This window comes from Anguilla rostrata, chromosome 9, assembly GCF_018555375.3.
Source record: "Anguilla rostrata isolate EN2019 chromosome 9, ASM1855537v3, whole genome shotgun sequence".
Taxonomy (NCBI): Eukaryota; Metazoa; Chordata; class Actinopteri; order Anguilliformes; family Anguillidae; genus Anguilla; species Anguilla rostrata.
In genome coordinates this window covers 11,487,158-11,510,526 of record NC_057941.1, presented here as the reverse complement: position 1 = coordinate 11,510,526, position 23,369 = coordinate 11,487,158, and the positions used below count along the sequence as shown (strand labels likewise).

The 23,369-nt window shown below is 41.9% G+C and overlaps 1 protein-coding gene across 4 annotated transcripts; it reads left to right on the top strand.

Annotated features, from left to right (window-relative positions):
* Positions 1 to 68: 68 nt before the first annotated feature.
* tbc1d8b (TBC1 domain family member 8B) lies at positions 69 to 21,791 on the top strand. 4 transcript variants are annotated; one of them, XM_064350400.1, is made up of 21 exons: positions 69 to 310; positions 3,741 to 3,851; positions 4,883 to 5,001; positions 5,188 to 5,413; positions 6,058 to 6,298; positions 6,741 to 6,948; positions 7,629 to 7,796; positions 10,068 to 10,229; positions 10,750 to 10,900; positions 11,469 to 11,683; positions 11,803 to 11,920; positions 12,163 to 12,448; positions 12,736 to 12,865; positions 13,007 to 13,105; positions 13,275 to 13,343; positions 14,791 to 15,031; positions 15,160 to 15,225; positions 15,460 to 15,564; positions 15,967 to 16,020; positions 16,452 to 16,549; positions 16,854 to 21,791. In XM_064350400.1, the coding sequence occupies exons 1-21, from the start codon at positions 184 to 186 to the stop codon at positions 17,247 to 17,249; spliced, it is 3,390 nt and encodes a 1,129-aa protein (XP_064206470.1). In that variant the 5' UTR covers positions 69 to 183; the 3' UTR covers positions 17,250 to 21,791. The 4 variants fall into 4 exon arrangements, with proteins under 4 accessions (XP_064206470.1, XP_064206472.1, XP_064206474.1 ...); XM_064350403.1 differs by lacking the exon at positions 69 to 310 and adding an exon at positions 3,163 to 3,345; XM_064350402.1 differs by lacking the exon at positions 15,460 to 15,564.
* Positions 21,792 to 23,369: the final 1,578 nt, after the last annotated feature.

The window sequence follows — 23,369 nt, the reverse complement described above, 5'->3', positions numbered from 1 at the left end:
TGCTATACGAACAACCAAAACATTTAATAAAACTACTGTCCCAGAAGCACCTACGCGATTGACTCTGGCAAGCTTTCTGTCGACGTGGGAAAGAATCCACTTGCAAACAGAAACATTCATGGGTGTAGGTGGCTTCCGCGATGAACATCTGGACATGCAAATTGGAGATATATGAACTGAAATATGTGGCTAAAACCAGAAGAAGTGCTCCTGAAGAATGCATTGAAACTATGGGTGACGGAAACATCAAATGATTATTTCGTTTTGCAAAGGAGACGAGGGTATGGAGAGGGAGGAGGTGGCTTGACAGGTAGGGGACAATTGCATCAACTGCAAAATGTGATACCGTAACGTATTAAACTGTGTTTGAATGTGCTAAACATCCCATGTTACATTGTGTCTCGCTGTAAACTCCGTCATTTATATAATGTACGCATATGTACGATCATGGGCAGCTGTTATTCTCTATTTAAGTTTTGTTTTTCGTTCGTAGGCTATTCCCTCACAAAGGTCAATTCCTTCTTTGGATTTGTGTTTGGTCACTAAACTATACGTGCTCATTTAGCACAGTGTCGACCAACAAGTGTTTTCCATATTGGTCGCTCCTGTGCACACGTTTTGTAAGGTAGCCTATAACTGTGACGACCTGTCCGTCGTTTTGCTGCATCTTACGGCGAGTAAAAGGGCGCATCAAAATACGTCCACGGGGCACTGTGACTACCAGCTCACCCGGTCGCTTTACAGGCCAGCTAGTTTGCCCCTTGTATACTCGTTCTGATATTTCGAGTACTCTAATCGCATGTCTCTCTGAAGGGATGTGACAGTTATGTAGCCTGTTTACCTACGGTGCAAGAAATCGTGTCCGAAGAACAGAATCCTGCTAATTGTGACAGTTTTAGGTCTCGCTTAGGCGCAACAGTGACGCATAAGTCATAAATAAGTTTATTGAATGCAGTCTCTGCATGACTTAAAATCATATTTTGTCTTTCATTCCGTCGTCATTTGGTGGGCGTCGCTACATGATCAACAATGGCTCAAAACAATACGTTATAATTGTGCAAATAGCTGTATTATTGTTCAGATGTGTCCAAGGGGCTAAGGGTACACTGAACTTTTCTTTCGTCAACTGTGTGGTTTCTAAGTACGGATATACAGTCATAGAAATAATATGAAATCATGCCATGATCCAGAATTGTACCGCGGTGAATATCGGATATAAAACAAACTTCACCGCAGTCAGAATTGTTACACAGCATCGCATGCCTTAACAATGCAATTTTAGAAAATTTAGTCCACTGCCACTTAGATCATGCAAGTCTTTTTTAGTAACCTTTGATATTGAGCCATGACGGCATTTTGTGGAAATGTAGCCTATTATATGGCATAGCCCCAGGCATTTTCAAGCTTGAGATTGTGAGAAAATTATCCAGTCATTGCTTTGTAGACAGTGTTTGTTTCAGAAGTTTGATTTGCCAGTGCTGCCCTGCCCCTGACAGCAGGCTGCTTCTCTTTTCTTTGCTGAAGTCCTCTGTTTTATTTCCCTGATAAGCCTGAAATTGTTGCATTTGAGGTTGTGTTGCTGAAATAGTTGTACTAAAAGTGACCAAACTCTGCTGTGCCTCCATGGGATGTGATGTTGATAGGCCTCAACATTCAGACTAAGAGACTTGAAAGGAGAAGAGCCAAAAAATATACATATATCGTTTGGAGAAAGTGTGTTTTTGGCAGAGGTGATATCGAACAGTCAATCACTGAATACAGGGCTGCTAGGTGAAATTCCCAGTCCTGGTACAAAATTATATTATTATTATTATATTTTTCTGGGACTGTGACAGTAATCAAAAATATTCTGCCAAACGCACATTTTCTTGCCTGTTGAAATGTTGATTCTTGCTCAGTGGACAGATTTTTTTTAATCAATAAAAATTGAATAAATTCTATAGAATCTCACTCTCATCAGTGCAATGATCCTTGTTTCACATGGAAGAATAATACTGGCTTCAGAAATGGTGAAATTTTAAGAAACCTAGGCTGAGGCCACATGCTTTTAGCAGTATTTAGACTTGCATCCATCCCATTAAGCCATGAGCCAGAAATATCATTACAATCCTATCAAGAAAACTGGGGGTAAATTGCAGTTTAGTATAACCTGTATATTGCAGTTGTTTCTGCAAAGTGAATTGAAAATCTATGAGATAATTTACTCTATGTAAAAAGCACTGCCCATTTCAGTTCCCATTACACTCTGCTTCTCAGAAGATACATTTTACTCTATGATAATTGAAAGGAAAATCAGGCTTCATATTTTCAGATTCAGTTTTGCCATTTTTTAAAATATGCACAGGTTATAATGCTGTGGTCACTGAATCAGGAATAGCTATTTATTAGGTGTAATATTCTGTGCTTTATTCTGTGAATTCTTACAACAGGACTGATTGCTTCTCCTTCAAATGGCACTGGACATGCTAATAAATATGTCGATAACCATTCGTATAAAATTGTGGATTGTGGATTGACATGAGGTGGATATCGGTAATCTCGTGTATTGAATTAAATAAGGTTTGAATCAAAGCACCTCAACACCTCTCCCATCAGAGTGACTTCTCTGACAAACAGAAGGTCATGAGCTCGGCCCCTAGGGTGAGTCATACCGGCTCCCTCATTTGGCTGAATTAGATTGCTTCAGCATTAGGATGTAGCCTTTGGAAAGGCTTCTCACAGTGGCCACCTGCGCTGTTCTATTTTTCTCTTGACAGGCTGCGAATGGGTTTTATTGAGGGTTACTACCAAGGAGTGACTCAGAGAAGAGTGGTAGTTGTGAGCACAGTCCCCATTACTCTGAGTGCCGGGGCCGCAGTTACGTCCAATTAACAGGCTATGACATGAAATTAATCGTGATTGTGGTGTTGCCCTCCCCCCAGTGGCACTAAAGAGGCTGCAGGCACTCTCCACTCTCTTAAGAGCCTCTTCTAGTGCCTTTTCAGGGTCATTTTCTGATTGGTGTATGCACCCAGATCACAAAATGCTACCGCAGGCATTGTTTCTATATGTGGCTAGCCTTCATAGGGAATCCCTGTGGACAGTTGTAACCTGAGCAGATGGTGCAGATAAGATTAATGGGACTAATGTTTATGTGTTGCTTATCCCTCTATACAGCGCCTCTGCTTTGGCTAATAGTGTCGTTGTTTGCTACAGCTCGCAATTTACAAGCACCTGCAGGCTGAATTCGGAAATGTATGTCATTTTAAAATGCTGGTGTGTCACACACAAGAAGGCTGCTAAAGGAAGTGGGTGTTACATGGAAGGACGCATTTGTCCTCGAGGCTCAGTTGCGGATATGATTAGGTGAACAGCCTCTGTGTCACACTCAGCAGGTAATCAGGAAGCTTGAATTGTACTTCTGACCTTTATTACAATTCATGAAGGGTAAATCACAGAAGGGTAATTTGACTCAACTAGCTTGAGTCAGTGGCGGTGGAGCAGTCATTCGCTTAGCCTAATTGAAATGCAAATTATCCATCGGAAAGGGAAGATCTTGTTCACAGCTGCGTTTTGCTGTGGGATAAATGGGATAGCGGGTCCCCGGGAGAATTTGAATATTGCACCTGACATCCAAACAAAATCCCCATTCCTGGAGAGCCCTCCCCGTGTCCTAGATGCGCAGCATTATGGTTGCGCTGTACGCGATGCTTGATGATATTTCAGCTGAATCGTTTGTCTCTGTGTCTTCTGGGAGACAGGCCTCCTGGTGGGGACTCTGGACACGGTCCTGGACTCCACAGCCAAGGTGGCTCCCTTCCGCATCCTCCATCAGACGCCGGACTCCCAGGTCTACTGGTCAATAGCATGTGGTGAGAGACGGCTTTACTCTAATAACATTTCAACGACTCGGAGAAGTTTGGAGTGACCACAGTGCTGCTTAACTTACTACTTCATATAGGCCTAGACTATGCGAGAGAGGAAATGTGTGTATGCGATGGAAAAAATAGAGTCAATGCAAAATTGCATGTTTACATGTGCTGTGCCCTGGGGAAGAGTATTTTAGTTATTCAATTATTACAACTTCTATTACAACTTATTACGATTTGCTTGTGGAATTGGGCTTTGAGGCAAAGAAGATCAGATGTGAGTCTTGCACTGTGAATTTACTTTTTCATTTGGTTTGGGTCTTATTAAATCACTTGATTCTGTCATCAATTTAACCAATATTTTAGTTCAGCCATTCTATTCCACTGTCAAATGGAATCGCATCAGTCACATCATTGTTTAGTTCCCCAGGTCCTTGGCTCCATTTTAGACATGCTGAGATCAATAAGAACAGAGGGCGTTGTAAAGCTTTGATCTCTCGCCGTTCTTAGTAATCCCATTTTCTGCTGAGTAATGCAGGAAAGATCACAGGCCCCAGGAACAATAAACCAAAGACAGTGGCTGCATGTGCTTCCCCTCAGTACTAATGGTAAATCTAAACTATTACTTTACATTATTTATTTTCTCAGCAGGCATCCTTATCTATATGTGACTTTGGACACATCATGCAGTTGGATATTTACTGAATCAATTTAGGTGAATTTCTTTAGACTGTGGTACTGAAGCAGTATTGCGAAGCTGTTATTCAGACCTTTAGTGTCTACATAGGGCCAGTTTTTCAAGTACACTGGGGATTGGATTTTGCAATCTATTCCCAGTTATTTTTAGGCATTTAGCCGACGCTCTTATTCACAGCTTACGTTTCGCTTACAATCAATTTATACAGCCAGATATTTTACTGAAGCAATTCGGGTTAGGTACCTTGCTCAAGGGTACAAACGTGCTACCATCCCCTTCGCTTTCAGAATTTTTTCTGTGGTGTTTAGTGACTTGCTCTTTCTCTGTTTTTGTTCAGGTGCCACAAAAGAAGAGATCAGCCAGCACTGGGAGTGGCTCCAGCAGAATGTCATGAGGACTCTGTCTGTCTTTGACTCCAGTGAAGACATCACCAGCTTTGTCCAGGGCAAGATCCGAGTGCGTTCCTCTGAAGTGTCCATTTGCCTCACTATCATGGGGGCTTTCCATTTGGTTCCAGGGTGACATATCCGGCCCAGGCCCATTCTTTCTGCCATGATCGTGCCAGAGCCTGGTGACTGACTCTCCATGCCATTTTATAGTGATAGTAACCGTCGCCTGCCTCTCCCCTTCTTTTTTTCTCAGGGTCTAATTGCGGAGGAGGGGAAGGCCTCCCTGGTGCTGGAGGACGACCCGGAGAAGTTCCGAGAGGCGTTGCTGAGATTTGAGAAGTGGTTCGGCCTTCCGGAAAAAGAAAAGTTGGTGACCTACTACTCCTGCAGCTACTGGAGGGGCCGGGTTCCCTGTCAAGGCTGGCTCTACCTCAGCACCAACTTTCTCAGCTTCTACTCCTACCTCCTGGGGGCTGAGGGTGAGGCGGAGAGCAAGCCCCACACCCCCTCTTTTCCCACAGTTCTTTTAGAGGGATAAAAATGTAGTGCAAAAAGTCTCAGTTTTTGTAATTGTTGTTCTGAGTGAACGTGCAGTCATGAAGCCAACATGAATACTTGCAGAGGACATGCCTGCTTTTCAGGCAACCACACTGCTTGGTACAGAAAGCATGAAATGACATCTGTCTGGCCGACATGTCTTTATTAGTTGTGTCGCCATTTACAACCATGTACTTGGAGTCATTTAAAGTGCTGAAGAGTGAACAGAGCTGATGCATCACATTATGTTTAGAAATACTTTTAAACAGATTGGCTTACACATTGCTACATTTCTGTGTACTATTTTTTGTCTGTATTGAAGCTAAATAGTTACTAAAGCAACTCACATCACCTTGCTAAAGGGTACTGCGACAGTGGGCAGTGAACCTGCAACTCTTGGTTTACAGGCCCAGTTCCCTAACCATTATGCTTCACTGCTGCTCTCAGATTCACCTGTACTTAAATCCTCTGTGCTGTGGGACAGGCTTCTGCACTATGATTAAGGGGAAGATACAGACTTAAGTTCAGTAGTAGGGCCCGGTGCATTGAATTGCTGTTGATAATTATAATGTCTCTGCACCCTCAGTGAAATTCATAATTTCATGGGCTGAGATCTGGAAGCTGGAGAAGACGACCAACGTGATCCTGGCAGAGAGCATCCACGTGGTGGCGCACGGCGAAGATCATTACTTCTCCATGTTCATGCACCTCCACGAGACCTTCCTTCTCATGGAGCAGCTCGCCGACTACGCCATCAAGAGGCTGTTTGACAAGGAGACTTTCCAGGGTGACCCTGCTCTCGGAGACCCATTGCAGATCACCAAGAGGTACTGCCTTTCACCCCATGGCCTGGCTCAGAGTCAGCCAGGACAATGACTGCTGGGAGCCATGACACACTGTCTATCACTGCCATTGGAAAGTGATTTTTAACATTGCACTAACAACCATTTAACCCAGAATCAGTCAGGGTTACTGTTTTGTCTGTCAAATACGCCTAAAGTGGAGACATTACTGAACACATCTTATCTTTACTGCAGTTGCTGACCAATATTCATTGGAAAAAAAATACAGGTTGCATTCAGGCACTTGAAGGTGAGGTTTGAAAAATACAATTTTATTTCCTGTCTCTCCTCTCCACAAACCATCCTCTGCTGTCCCTCCTGTCCTTCAAACCTGCTTTCCTCCCTTTCCTCTACTATCCCTCCTCTTCTGTCCCTCCTCCCTTCTTCCCCCGTTGGCCTATCGACCCGGCGCCTCCCCCTCTGACAGGGGCCTGGAGACGCGGGCGCGGAACGAGCAGTTCAGGGCCTTCTTCCGGCTGCCGCGGGAGGAGAACCTGCTGGAGGTGTACGAGGGCTTCCTGTGGGTGCCCTTCAGCCACTTCAACACGCTGGGCAAGATCTGCGTCTCCGAGGGCTACCTGTGCTTCGCCAGCCAGGACGGCAGCCAGTGCTACGTCATCATCCCCGTCAGAGAGGCAAGCAGCCGGGCCTGCCCTTCACATGTTTTCGGCTATATTTGCTTTGCTCAAATAAAAAAAAATGTTTTTATGGTGCCTTTGTATTTACTTGTGGCGCTCGCATTGTGATACCTACAGTAGAACCGCTGATATACAAATGTTTCGGGAATGTGGGCTGTTCAGAAGTCTAAAATATTTAATAAAGTCACATGAAAGTTAAGTCAATCCAACACTATTGACTTCCCCACATTGTATGGTTAATTGTAACTTTTTTAGCTAATAGGGTTAATTTTGGTATTATTTCTTGTTCTTTGTCAGTTGAAAGTTTCTATTTAACGTTTCCTTTTCTGTATCAGCAGTGATAAAAAAAAGAAAATGTTCATCTGATAACAAGGAGCTTGATAAGGCATAAATGTGCATGCGACTTCTGGTTTCATATGTGCTGGGTAGACCGGTCATTTCCATGAAACTCACGATTCATGTCTCTGAAGTTCTGCTAAGCTCATTAATGACTGCTTGGTACTGCCAACCCAATGCCATCCCTGAGCTATCTTGTTCTATGATAAGTCTGTCTTTTTCAGACAGTATAATGACCGTGTCGTTTTATAGTTCTCTAGGATTCTTCCTCAGCAGTAATAAGCCAGATCAGCCTTTGAGATAGATCTTCCTGCAGCTCCTGAGCTAGCCTCTCTCTGTAGGTAGTCAGCGTTGAGAAACCGGACAGCTCCAGCAGGGCGGTGACCGTGTGTGTCCGTGGAAAGCGAGCGCTGCGCTTTTCTGAGGTCCGGGACTACGAGCGCCTGGCCAATGGGATTCGCAGGAGGTGCGGGGCTGTGGCCAGCCCCCAGCATGTAGCAGGGGGAGAGGTAAGGTGAACCCTTGGTCTTGGTCATCGACTTAACTTATTTGATCCATCCGTCACCCCGAGTTCATCTTTGTGTGTACCACATTTCATACGCAGGCCTACAATGCAATTTTCTTCACAGTAATAAAAACAATGAAAAAGTAATTAAATAAAATGAAAAGATAAAAGGCATAATCATGCTTTCTAACTCTTGGAAGCAGTGAACCTATTTGTGAGTGTGCTGTTGATTGTATAATAATCCTGTCACAATGATTTCAAACCATAAAGCAATGGTCAGTACTGCAGCATGTGAATTATGAGAAGAAAACTAAAGCCTTTGCAGCTATTATAAGCACATTTCACATTATGATAAATAACGTCCATGACTTTCCAGGTTCATCATTAGGGCAGCATGTTCTGTCACTGGTCCTCCCCTGAGGTATCGCAATGAAAATCTGAACTGGGGCTCATGAACCTAGAAGTTCACTCATTTCAAATCTATTAGTGAATATGCATTGCAGTAGGAATTATTTCCAGATGGCCTGACAGAAGAGGCGGTGATTCAGGCTTCAAGTCACCGAACCAGTAAATGTTCATCGAGCTCTGGAATTATGTCTGTGGGAATGCTCAGTGATCCATTTTCACTGGCCGCTTTATCTCGTTCCTCAGCTTCTGTGGGCACATTGAAATCTCATTGCGTACACTTTATATCGTATCATTGTATCAATCTGATTAATATTTTAGAATACATTTTCTGATGATTCATGGTCTTAAGTCACAGAACTTTAAAACACATACAGTGAGCTCCATAATATTTGGGACGAAGACATTTTTTTCTTCTTGATTGGGTTCTCTACTCCCATGCACCGGGCCCCAGGTCCGATGAGGTACTATACTCATTTTGTACAGTTATTCGTAGCCATACCAAACACCTGTCCGACAAATCGGAAACACTCAATAGGAGGAGAGGTAGAGCGCTTGCAAAAAATATTTTTGGTAGACTCCAGGTAGCGCAAACTAAGGTGCTCTTGAAGGCATGGTGCCTATACAAAATTTGACTTGCTTGAAACTTCAGGCACACTTGCGCAAAGAAAAATATTTTAAAAGTCTTTATTGTAGGGGTATATTTGCTGATGTTAAGTTTAAAAAAATGGATTTTTTTTGACCTTGCAGTGTCTTCATCTAGGTGTGTCAGTTTTAATGCTTTTTCACATTCACAAACTGGTCAGAAATATTTCCAAATGATTCTTGCAAAAAATAAAAATAAAAACCTGGGCTGAAATTGGCTTGCTTTCCTCCTTAGCTAAACACCAGTAGGTTGGGTTAACTGTATGTTAGTTACGGTAACAAAATATGTTAAGCCCAAAGAAATCCTTTGTACATGTAAAATGTCGTGCGGACACGGCAAGCTAAGTTGAAAAGCATTGCTCCTTCTCTGGATGCAGAGAAAGCAATATGCTTTTTTCTTTTCCTAAAAATGAAGATACCTGCAAGAAATGGGTTTTATTTCTGGAGCCCACAGGTACTGCAATATTGCAACAACCCTTACAGATAGAATTTGCAGTGCCCATTTTCACCCGGAACTTGTCACTGAACAGACGCATGATGGATGAGTAAGGCCTACCATTAGATAGCGATAATTATATAGCTTTCAAGCTTCGACATGCAGAATCAAAGCCTTTCTTTATTCGGGCGTATTGTCCGGAGTTTCAGACTGCTGTAGAGTCTAACATTAGTGTACGGTAGCTCAGTGTTACAACTTCATTCCGCATTGAATGATCTTCAGTTTTAACTATATGATGGGAATGCCTAGTTTATGTTGCTGTCTTTCATTGCGTCTGGCAGTGTTACTGCATGACACAATCTATCTAGCAATGAGAAATGGTTTACATATGACTGGTCTTGCGGATACAAATGTTAATGGGTTTGGGGTACACGCCCACCTTTTCGTTGTCTGCTGAACAGATCGTGATAATCTAATAGTGATTATTACAATTTAATGGTTATAACTGGGCTAAAAACTTGAACGAAATATTAAGAAAATAATCAATTGTCACTTCTGAGTAATGTAACCACAATTTGAATCCGGTTTCCTGGACCGTTAAATGTAGTGTAAGCAGGGTTATTGAGTTTAGGGTTCATTGATCCGGGATGAACCGAGCTGCTTTCCGAGCTGCTGTTTGAGAAAACCTGTGAAATAATCGTCGTCCAGAGATTTCTTCCCAAGCTGTTAATCTGAAAATAGCGACGGGTCGCTCGTCACTAACGAACGTGACTGCATGTTCCCCTGCAGGTGTCCGGAGAGGCCTGTCAGGCCCTCATCGAGCACTTTGAGGACAACCCAGAGGAAGTGACCTTGATGGTGGGACAGAAAAGCAGTGGCCAAGCTGTCAGCACCGAGGCGCTCATGACTGTCTTCCACCCCCAGGATGCAGAAAACCTCGACCCTAAAATGGTACTGAGAAAACCATGCCTTCTGGGTTTCGAATAATTATTAACAGGAGAGTCTGAATTGTCCAGTATTTCAGTAGTTTAGATGTTCCTTCAAAATGCTGATGTGATTAATAATCACTTGCTGCTCGTTTGGATGTGAGGAGACCACTGGTTTTTATTTATGAGATGTTAGTATCAATCTCAAATGCATTGCTTGCCTTTTATGTATTCATTTCATTTTAGAAAATACACGTCACATTACATTTTCATGATAATAATTCAAAGCTCCTAAATAATGCAGTTAATAATAAAGCGGTAATCATTTGTGTTTTTGCCTATTTTCTCTTTATTAAAATAGTTTAAAAAAAGCCCAAAGGTATACATAAATGACTATTGCTGTCAGTTATTGAATAAATGCATTGTTTATATTTATTGAAGGGGGCTATTGCTTTTGTTTATTGAATGAGTGCATTGCTTTTAGGATTTATCTGCTTGGGAATGTTGGCCATGAGTGTTATTTTTGTGCATTCTCTGTGGCGAAGCTGAAGGAGAAGATGAAGGAACAGTCCTGGAACATTCACTTTGCGGAATATGGACGCGGGACGAGCATGTTCCGTACCAAGAAGACGCGGGACCTGATCGTGCGTGGAGTCCCAGAGGCCCTGAGGGGAGAGCTGTGGCTGCTCTTTTCAGGTGCATTCTAACCTCCAACTCCTAACCCCAGTGGCCTTGGAATACTACTGTAAGCAGAGAGCAGAGGAAGCGGAGCATGCATAAAATCTGCTGTGTTCTGTCCAGAACTATTTCCATTGTTCTAGATCCTACAGAAAACAAGTGGCTGCTCCTAGACAACTCTTAAGAATTCTGATAAAAATAAGGTTACTCTTGTATACAGTAATAAAGGTAATGAAATTAGATTACTAAAGTATGGTGCCTTTAATCTCAGTGTATTTTAATGAGGGGTGTGATTCATCTCAAGCGTCACTATAGTGTAGCATCAAAGACTTTGCTGCAGAATACTCAACACAAATCAGTTGAGATGGAGAGGAAAAGATTGGCTTACCCAGTTGAACTGGCAGGTTACCACAGGGTAAAATTCAGAGTATTTGGAGTTTGGCCTGGGTAGTGGGGAAGCCTTTCTTCCCTATGCTCCTTTGTAAGTGCCGCATTGAGCCAGGACCTGGACTACTGGCTTTTAAGCTGATAATGAGGGGGTCACTGTGAATGCTGACTGTACCTGTTGCTTAATTCCTCGTGCCAGGTGCGGTGAACGACATGGCCACTCACCCGGGTTACTATTCGGAGCTGGTGGAGCAGTCGCTGGGCACGAGCACCCTGGCCACCGACGAGATCGAGAGGGACCTGCACCGCTCCCTGCCGGACCACCCGGCCTTCCAGAGCGACACCGGCATCTCCGCCCTGCGCCGGGTCCTCACCGCCTACGCCTACCGCAACCCCAAGATCGGCTACTGCCAGGTACAGCGCTGCTCGCCTCAGGCCGCGCCTCCCTCCGCTTCCCCTCCCCCTTCCCCTTCCCCCTCGCGGCGGGATTCTGTGACTCAGATGGTGTGACAGCGCGCCTGTTCTCCCCGAAGGCCATGAACATCCTCACTTCCGTCCTGCTGCTCTACGCCAAAGAGGAGGAGGCGTTCTGGCTGCTGGTGGCTGTCTGCGAGAGGATGCTGCCCGATTACTTCAACCGCAGGATTATAGGTGAGTCATAGGCGTTTCAGTCAGCTTGTCATTTTTATACCCCCTTTGGCTCTCCGGATATTAGCTCCGATCAGGCCATGATACAAAAATGAGACGGGGAAAGATGTAAGAAATAATGAAGCGTTTGTTGTTGTGTGTGTGTGTGTGTGTATGTCTAATGGTGACTGTGCGTGTGTGTGCGCATGCGTGTGTTTGTGCACTTGTATGCGTATTCCTTGCGTGCGTGTGTGTATGTGCCACAGGTGCCCTGGTGGACCAAGCGGTGTTTGAGGAGCTGATCCGGGACCAGCTGTCCCAGCTGACGGAGCACATGACGGACATGACCTTCTTCTCTTCGGTGTCCCTGTCCTGGTTCCTGACCTTATTCATCAGCGTCCTGCCCATCGAGAGCGCCGTCAACGTGGTGGACTGTTTCTTCTACGACGGGATCAAAGCCATCCTGCAGCTGGGCCTGGCTGTGCTCGACTACAACATGGACCACCTGCTAAGTTGCCGTGATGATGCAGAGGCTGTCACAATCCTCAACAAGTGAGCAAGGATAAGACCACTGTCACCACAGGACACCAGAAACACAATCACACCGCATTGATTATATCTAGCTGTGCAGTAAACACTCTGATGACTTACAGAAAGGAGTATTACATAAACCCTGGTTGGCAGACACGCCGTGTTGCAATATTTGCTTGAATTTAGTATTTTGTATCATTTAATTTTACGGTGGCGTTATCGGGATCCCCTCGTCTTGTTCCGGGGCTCCTAAGGTTGGCAGATTTAGTTGTTTATTTTTATTTCGCCGCTCACTTTTTCATCTGCAGGTTTTTCGACAGCGTGACCAACAAAGACAGCCCCCTGCCCCCCACCGTGCAGCAGGCCCCCGTGGGGAACAACGACAAGACGTCGCACGCCAAGGTGGACATCATCGACCTCATCCGCGAAGCCTACGAGGTACGCGTCCGCCGCGTCTAAGTCCGGATCCTTCGTACATCCTGTGAAGCAGCACGATGTGCCAGCAGGTTCTGATGACATGGCGGTAACTCTACACACCCCTCCCCCCCCCCCCACTCACAAAGCGCTTTCGTCCCGCAGAAATACGGGGACATCCGATCGGAGGACGTGGAGAGCATGAGGAGGAGAAACAAACTGTACGTGATCCAGACTTTAGAGGATACCACCAAGCAGAATGTTGTAAGTCAGCCTCAATCACATATCAGTGCATTTCAGCTTCCGTTGATCACACAGTGCATATCTCCCCAGGATGGGTCTTTACCCGAGGGGGCTGCGCTTTAAATATATGGTAAAGCAAAAAAATAGATGTGATGTTGATTGGGTCTGACCTGAGCTCTGTGCTTTCCAGCTAAGGGTCGTGTCTCAGGAAGTGAAATTCAGTGCTGCCCATCTAGAAGACCTTTATGCGCTGTTTAAGGTGAGAGTACAATTTGTTACCGAGTCATATGTGTGGCTAAGTCAAGATGATCATGTGCTGTAACATGATCATATATTTAGTAACATTCATTTGGCTATCTAAAAAAAGACACAAAAAATGTCATGCAATATGTTCATTAATAACTGTTTACCCCACAGTGTTACTATGCTGTGTTCCCATTGGACGCTGACGAGCATGTGGCTTGTACCGTGATGTCTTGGAGCTGTTCAAAATGGGAATTTCGGTTTTAAATCATTTAACATAGAATAGCATAAAGTATTAAAGCTGAAGTTCAGTTTTCAGTTTCAATTTCAGTCAAATGAAGGACAGCAAGTACATGCAAAACAGAGGCTACCACAGAACTGTGGCTCCTGCATGAATTAAATGACATCCCAGCTGCTGGCTTGACTTGCTGATATTTACATGCAGAGGGGCCTATGGCGAGGTCAGCACGAAATGCCTAGGTGAATGACATCATCAGTATAGGGCAGCCTTGACACATGCCCCAGGATCATGATGTCCAAGCATTCATTTGAAGTGAGAGGCCAAACAGACGAGCAACTTCAGGTCTCTTCACTGTAAATTGCATCATGGGGTGAAAGCATACAGTTGAATCAAAAATGGTGGTGGCCCAACACTTTAAGTGACTTTACATTGGTGGTTCCTTTTTCTTTGTTTATTGCCTATACTTTACTGTAATGTGCAAAAATAATGACAATTATCAAAACCAAAATGTGGAAAATGAAAGACGAATGACTGTATAACCACCTCTTTTTTTATAATTGTGCATCGACTTTTGATATTAATTACTGCTACCAAATCCCATTTGTATCTATTTATAGGGATGTTAGCAGCAAATAAATCAGATGTGTACTTTGAACTCGGTGGTAGCTGTACAAAATGAATTAAATTAAGGATATCAAGTTTAATGTTGAGTAATTTAAATTTTTAATTTCACGATCTGCATCAATCAACAGCATTACAAATGCATGCTTCGTCTCTCAATCAGCCCTCTTTCTCCAACAGTACACTCCTAGAATATCATACTTTTTCCCTGTTTGACTTTCTTCATTAAGGCAATAAAAATATGTCATTTTGATCATAGTATGGGATGTGTGTGTGTATGATTTCAGTAACAATCACGCAATGCTTTAGCAACATTAAGGATCATATTTGAATGTGAGATGGTGGAGACCAGTTTTAGCTGAAATGTACTTTCATTTATGATGTAAATGTGGTGCAAAACCACAGTTGTATTGAACTGCAACTGGGCCTGCTGAACATGTGCATTTGTAGCCTGGACAGGTACATAGCCTAAATGTGATGGTAAATTCAGGAAAATTCCATGAAAACATACAGGACTGTCATTCAGTCCTCTCAGGTTTTAACCTTGGTGTTGCATGGACTGACTATAATACAATAAATCTGTCTGTGGTTTTGTCTGCAGAGGCAGCATTTTCTCAGCTGCTATTGGACAATGAACAGCCCGGTGCTCTTGCACCATGACCCTAGCCTGGCCTATCTGGAGCAGTACCAGCTGGGCCAAAGGCAGTTCCGCACACTCTTCTCCCTCCTGGCACCCTGGACCCACTGTGCCAACCAGGACGACCTCTCCCTTTGGGCCTTCCGACTGCTGGATGAGAACCAGGACGGTTTGGTGAACTTCAAGGAGTTCTGCTGCGGCCTGGGTGAGGGTCCTCTACCCCGCTGCGTGGTGATAACCATGTGTGGTCATCACATCCGCCCGTACGCCGTCCCCACGCAGTCCGTTTCACCGGCACTGACCAAAAAAACCCTGTTTGTTCTGTCCACGCAGATGTGCTATCAAGTGGGTCTTTTACAGACAAGCTGAAGTTTATCTTTAAGTTGCATCTACCGCCAGGTAATTAAAATGGCTTTTCATTTCCTTCGCTGATACTGCTGCAGTGAATTTGAATGCTCTTTCAGCACTGAATAAAGCTTGACTTTCCTCTGTTCTGGTGTCAGCAGTCCCGCAGATGTGTTTATGGGTAATGGATTGACGTAATGAGCTAATGTATTTCTCTCAATGTCCTTCTCACACTAACCTTGCTCTGGCCTTTGCTCGGCCAGTTTTACTAACCGCTGTGTTTTCCAGCTTTCACAGAGGTAGAGACAGGGAGCCCTGTCCTCTCAGAGGTTCACAGACTGTCCCACTTTAGTCCATTGAGCGACAGCCTCTCCCACCTCAGTGGACTGACTGGTCAGCTTGCCTTTCTCCTATCTTATTCCCACCCTTTTCCTTTCACTGTCCCTGTGGCTTGCAAGGTCTTTGTCTTATATGTTCCGTGCATCTCTCGACGTGCCTGTCGTGGAACGTTTTCTCCGTTTGGGTCAGAGTGTGTCCGCTATATTTCTTTGCGTGAGAGTCACGTTCCAGTCTAAATGTGTACTGTGCCGCTGCTTTGTAAGCTACGCTCTGTCTTAGTCGCTGAACATGATCAGTGCTTGGGAAAAAAATGCTTTGGTGTATGGTTTACTCGCACTGGTGTGTACAGAATACAAACAGATACACAAGTACCTGTACCTGTATTTGGTCATCTGCGTCAACGTCTTTGAGTTTTGTCATGTTTAAATGTGAACACACTTGATTTGCCTGCTGTAGTGTCCTCCCTTGATGTTTCTGAAGATGGGGTCATTAGGAAAAGTCCAGAAAGAGGTAATGATCTACTAGTGAAAGATGAAATAAGAGATATTTCTCTCTTCCTTATTTTTCTCTTCTTAAGCAGATAATGGTTTATGTGAATGGAAATACGTTTAGCGATTGTGGGATATATTTGATGCCCACCAGAATTGTCTGTATGATGTAAAATGCACAGGATTTGTTTGATTTTAAAACATGCTGACATTTGTTACTATTCCAACATCCCCGGGCAATTTTTTAGAATAGCCTGTACTTGATGACCTTTGGTAACCTTTGGTAATGCTGTGGGTGGTATCCAAATCTAGGATGCAGTAAGTAGTGATATTTGCCCAGGATTGATCTTGGACAGTATAGAAGTACCACTGAGAGGGAATTCAATGAGGGAGTGTAATGCCTTATAAATCATTGCTGTCTGCTAGGAGACTCAACTTTGCTTTTTGTTTTAGGCCGAGGGAAAGTGGATCTGCAGGCATACCTGAGGCAGTGGCAGGATGAGTTACTGAAGAAAGAGGAGAGTATTAAGGATTTACCCAGAATTAACCAGGTAAAGTAAAACTCCTCCCAGGCATTTGCTCCCTTTACATTCGCATCCGTGACTCAGCTGCTCCTTAATTTCGTTTTATGGACTGTGTGGATTCATTAAATTAGTAAATGCAATCAGAAATGCAAAATAATTTATGTGTACATATTCAGAGAAAACATTTTTTGTTAAATTAAGTTGTAAGATTCAAATTGAACTTGAACAGTCTTGCCTGGAAAAAAGAGCCAATTTTATTGTTTCATTAAACCAGGTTAGTTAAAATTATTTTATCTTTTCACCATTTAGAAGTTTTTAAATTCTTTTTCAGGGTCAGTTCATTCAGTTTTCAAAGACCCTGTACAACCTGTTTCATGGCGACGTGGAGGAGGAGTCTCTATACCGGGCTGTTGCCCGTGTCACCAGCCTCCTGCTTAGGATGGAAGAGGTGGGCCGCAAGCTGCAGCAGTCTCCCCCGGTGCAGGTTCTGGCGGATGGGGAGGTCCCCAAGAGGCCCGACAGCTCCGGCGAAACCCTCATCCCCCCCGGTGAGCCGGATACCGCGTCCGGCCCGGAGGAAGTGGAGTGGTCCTTCGCCTTCGAGCAGATCCTGGCCTCGCTCCTCAATGAGCCAGATCTGGTGCGCTTCTTTGAGAAGCCCGTGGACATTCAGGCTAAACTGGAGTATGCCAAGAGCACTCAGCTGAAGGCTCAAGCAAACCAGTAAAGCTAACTCTCTCTAAACTCCCTTATTAAAGCCATAAGGTCTCTACACTTTCATGCTTTATGTTTGGCCATGGAGTGGGTGCAGGATCAGGCCCCATTCTCCAAGTGTTCTCCCCCAAACACTTTTCTGAGGGAGGACTGGATCAAAAGAAAGCATTCGCATTGGAACCATAAGGGATTGGCTATTTCTGCTATTGATTTCCTGTTGATACACCAGCCAGTCTGATAAAGCACTTGCCACCGTTTACTTGACTGATTTGTGTGTTTGTTTAGCCTTAAGTTTTAAAAGTTAATCTTGATAACACCAGCTTTGCAAGTGGAGATGTCTGAAGTCCATTGTGACGTTTTTTCTTAAAATGGCTCTCCTTAAAGCTCACATAGGGCATTTCAGGGAAAGGGATTCTTTAGCATGGTAGAATGCTTTGGCATATGTTGTGTGTTGACAACAATTAAAGGGAATATAAATGGATTTCTCTTCATATCCATCTGAAAAACAGTTGCTATATTTGCAAATTTCTTGCATGAGAGATGGGAAGCAGCTATTTGTTTTATTATTAGAAGTGGGAGGATTGAAATGTGTGTCATTTTTGACAGCTGGGTCCTGCCTTACGAACATTTTGGTTTTTAAATCTGAAAGCAAATTGTGGTGTTGGATATAAATGTGCACAGCATTTGAGAATGCTGAGTTGCAACATGTACCTGTTGGCTTTTGAAAAATCATTGATCAATGTGATAATCTGTGCTCTTAATTATGCTGATGACAAAAGTTAGCTCAGAAGGTTGTGGCACAAAATCACTTTTCATTCTCTGAATAATTTTCTATAATGTACACAACAAGGATTATTGCATTCATTTTCACTTGCAAACAGTGGGACATTTCTGCTAATTTATCAGGAGAGGGCAGTGCTGCTCCGAAGGGATGCATTGTTGATATTGTCAGACTTGGTCTGTTAGAAACGGTATCATAATTTCTTTTGATGCTTTGCTGATTTTTCATGCATGAATGCACATTTAAGTAATGTGCTCTTTTTGTGTTCATAGAGTGTGAACACTTTTTATTGTATTGTTTTTTGTATGATTTAGTTTATTTCTAGAGGGGCACAGAGATTGCTTTATGAAATGAATGCTGTCATTTTTGTCAGTTCTTTATATTGCAGTTTTGACTTAAATTTGTGCAGTAGAGGTGTGGACAGTTCAAAACACATTCAAACTGAAATGAGACTATATTTGAGTCTTGTACGTCTCGGAGTATGCATTGTTATATTTATGTTGTACTGTATGTCAGACAAAATTAAGTAATCTTGACATACCTGTAATGCATAAATACATGATATACCAACTGTAAAGACATTCCTTATTTTTTTCTGAAAGAAAATGGCTGGAAAAGCATGACTCTGTGCATGTGCATGAGCATTGATAATTATAAATGTGTTATTCTGAAAGACCACAGTGGGCAGGGCTTGAATGTTTCACTTTATTGAAGATTTAAAGTGGTATGGAGTTAAAAAAAATGAAATGACTTTTAGGATTTAAAAAATATTTTCCCAGATTTCTTAAATAAACAGTACGGTGTGCATTTGAAAGGGAAATGATCGGAATGGTTGTTGGAACACATGTTGAGAATTAGACAGTTGGTTATACACAACATTTGTTTTCAGAAGTTAAGGACAGTGATGTGTGTTTATCAAAGTTTATTTGAAAAGTGGTGAAACTTTATTATGCAGGTGAATGGTAATCCACTCAGAAACAACTGCTTGACAGTTGACCTATAAATATGCATATGTATTTTATTTTATATGTCTCACCTATCAAAAAGAATGAAAGGTCAGGAAATACACTATATGACCAAGAGTGCCTGGACTTAGTCTGGGGCTGTTTGGGCTGTTATGGTTTGGGCTAGGCCCCTTAGTTCCAGTGAAGTAGCTCTTAATGCGACATTCTAGACGATACTGTGCTTCCCCAACAGTTTGGGGAAGGCCCTTTCCTGTTACAGCATGACAATGCCCCTGGACACACGGCAAGGTCTATATAGAAGTTGTTTTGTTGAGAACAGTGTGGAAGAACTTGACTGGCCTGCATGCAGCCCTGACCTCAACCTCATCCAACACCTTTGGGATCAATTTGGAAAGCCAACCATGAGCCAGGCCTAATCGCCCAATCAGTGTCCGATTTCACTAATACTCTTCTGGCTGAATGGAAGCAAATCCCTGCAACAATGCTCCAACATCTTGTAAAAATCCCTCTCAGAAGAGTAGAGGTTGTTATAGCAGCAATGGACAAACTCCATATTAATGCCCGTAATTTTGGATGAGATGTTGTATGTCAGGTGTCCATATTTTATGGCCATGTAGTGTATTAAGGAAAATGATAATTACATATTATGTGCACCTGACTGTATGAGTATTGAAAACGTAATGGAACTGGATTCTGAAACCTAGCCTGTTTTTGGGGAAACCAGTCTTACCAAAAATGTGTATGTCAACACATTTACACATGATTATTTTCAAATGGAGTTAATGGATTATTAAATAAAAAAAGCTATTTCTATGTTACTGTTTTTGCAGTTAAGTTTAAATTATAAAAATGTTATAAAATTATATTTTTTAAAATACACAGTTCTTTAAAATGTTCTACGTACAGTACATTCTTTAAAATATAGTACTCATTATTTTAAAAATCCTTTTGTGAACAAGCAAATTAAAGGGATCGTTAACCACAAAGATCCATGTTATTTCATGCCTCAGAAATGTATTTCTAATCCAACAATGACAGTGTATTTTTCAAATTTGATTATTCCATCAAAAAGGCTCCACAAGGTCTCATTTAAAAAGTAAATAAATAAATACTAAATTAATAAATAAAATCTTCAAATAACAATAAGAGGTGAGAATCATTATCAACGATAGTCCTACTAGAACCTACGTTCAGCGCAGTGATTGATTACCTAGCAAGCTGTAAACATATTGTGTGTCATTGAATAAAAGTTCTAGAAAGTTAAGCAAGTTACAAAACCTGCTGTGATTATGATGACTGCTTATGATGGCAGTCGTTTTTATTATTGACTAATCACAAATGTACAACGATGCTGCTGGAAGCTGTCATTGTAGGGTCAAAAGACATCTTGAGAAAAGGGTATGAATAACATTCATTTTTAGGGTGTGCTAACTATCTCTGTCTAAATAAGTTTTGTTTTTGACGTTACTGTAAGGGATGATTGTGCCATTATTAAGGCGAAAGATCATCTCTTCCAACTGTCTGACTTCAAAAATAACCTAAAATCTGTGTTTTTATTTTTGTTGCTTTGTTGGGTTTTTTGCTCTTATGACTTGACTAAAAAAATGTGCAAATTTTATTTTATTAATTTTTAATTGTGCAAGAATTAATGGCAATATCAGAACTTTGATATTTTTGATCATCTTCTGAAAACAGTTGATATTTATTATAAGTTAACAGACTCCCACACACACAAAATATTCAGTGTATTTGGTTGTTCGGCTATCAATAGAGTCCTTACAAGGGTGTTGATAAATTCCAGTATGAGCTATCAACCACTTTCCCTGGCTTAATATATTTCATAGAACTATTTTGTTGTCCATTATGAGCTGTTTTTGTTGAACTTTCAGGGAAGAAAAACACCATTTGCACATTATGTTGTACAAAACCAGCCATGCAGAACTAATACAGACAAATCCAACATCCTGTTTTGGCAAGAAAACAAAGATATACAACTGTACCATATTAAAGGCTTGTATTACTGTATAATAACCTATTTACGGATATACATATATTCATTTGCTTCCAGAATATTTAGTTTAGCATTTCAGTAGCCTTTATTTGCTATACATTTTATTGAGAAACAAAACTGACTAAAGAGGCTTAAAAGATTTAGCTTTTCATACTTGTTTTTGTAGGACAGAAAAAAATGTTTCTTCTCCTGTGGGCATAGATTTGTGCTCCTAGCTGCTAGTTGAGTGAAATAAAACCTATTTTGGACAAACACAATTATTTCAAATGTTATGATGTAGGAAATATGTACCTCACAGCACAAGGCATAAATGATAGATATTAATTGTATGTCTGTTGTTTTTGTGCAAAAATTAAAGAATTATAGACTTGTATTTATAATATTAGCTAAACATTTTAGGAGAGATTGGTAAGTCTTAAATCAAATCGTATTTAGTTTAGAATTTTAAATTAAACTTAGATTGTCTAGGCGTACTTTTTCAAGTTATAAAATGTAAGGCACAGGTGATAACGACACAAATATGCTGTTTTACACAATCCTTCAATTCAGTTTTTGCCATAAGGTTGCACATTATAGTCACCCAGCTAGAACACATTGACAGTGACACAGTATTTATGTGACATCTTGTAGTGTCTGTTTAACTCTGAAGTAAAATATTTTGCAAAGATGTGTTCTTAAGACATTCGATATAAACTGTTTGTGCCTATCACAAGTCACTTTATGTAAAATGTCCTTGATCAAGACAAAAATGTATGTAAAAGTGCAACCTGATAAATAAACTGCCATTGATGTTTTCCACTGTGTGTATATTTACTTGAGACATATCAACACTTATGTGGTGTAGTGGTATATGAATCCCATGGCATAGCATTAAATATTACAGGCAGACTATGCAGGATTTTTTTTACTTGAAAATATTATTAAATAACCATGCGAAGGCATATCTATGATGCACTGCCAATCTATGTCTTTACTTAGTTTCACCAAATTCCTGCACCTTTTACCAATATTTGTTATTCTAAAATGTGTTTGGGACATTCCTGGACGTGGCACTCTTTTCTGTGTGGGGAGGGGTGGGTGTGGCTACAGAGCCTGTGGTTTGGGATCAGATTCCACTCCTAAAGTGCTTGTTGCTTGTTAGCTGCTGCAATGATGGATGCTAAGAAGTCTAGAAACAGCGAGGCAAAAAGACAAGCTGACAGGGCTCATTCAATAACTAGAGTCAACCTTGGAATTGCTTTTCCTTGATGACGTCAGCTGAAGTTTGCCAAGGGGATGAAAAGCAACACAGAGTTGCCCTGTTTTCTGTTGGACCTGTAAATAATTTACCTTTAGCTAGTTAGTAAGGCAGCTAGATGCCCAAGGTTGGGGAGCTTTTGTATTGAATTATGTGCTCCCATCAAGATGTCTTTCTCCCTATGGGAACTGCTGTTACTGTTTATAGTTGCAACTTAGCTAGCTCGGTAATTCAGTAGCATTTATTTCAATTGGGAACTGAATTGCATGCAATCCTGCTATGGGTAGCCAACTTCACTAGCAAAGCTAACAAAGTTGCAAACAAAGACTCTCGTCCTCATAAGGGTTCACTGATTATAAAACACTGCATAACTTGAAATATTTTTATAATTTATTTCTGACTCTATACCTCAGGAATATAACAATGTACTGTAATATTACATTACATTTTATTTGGCAGTGGCTTTATCCGAAGAGAAGCACAATAACTGCATACCAAAGGACATTGGAACAACTACCGAACACAGGTCAGATAAGGTAGCTTCAATTCTCATAAAGTCTACAAAATATTACCCCAGTTCTAAGGAGCAGAAGTGAACTTCAGTTTAAAGAGATATTCCATAACTGAGCTGAGCTACTTACTACTACTACGTAAGACAATGCATGTTTTCATAATATCATAGTACTTAGCCCTGCTTCAAACAATATAAGGCGACTTTAATATGTAAATTTCATTTTCAGATAAGATGGTCCCTGTCTAATCCTGCTCCCAACACTTCACACTTCACCCAATCAGTGCAGCCACCAGCCCCACTCTTTCTCAACCATTTCTCCCTCCCCCTTGGAATAACTTTAAAAAGCAGACTTTTCTTTAATTAGCCAGAAGAAAGAATTTTGGGTGCTTAACTTCAGCCACTTAACATCCTGTGTTGGACATTCAGGGGTTGCTACCTGCTGTTGCCAGGTGAGGAATCTGAACCTTGCATCTGGGCCTGGTGTGGTGTTCGGTGCATGCAGAATCTGACATTTTTGTCTTACAGCCCACCTGGCATTTTTACATTTTCATTCCAGGCTTTTTGGAATATTCTGATGCATTTTGGTTTTTGGACTTTGGTCTTTGGACCAAAGAGAACCAGAAAG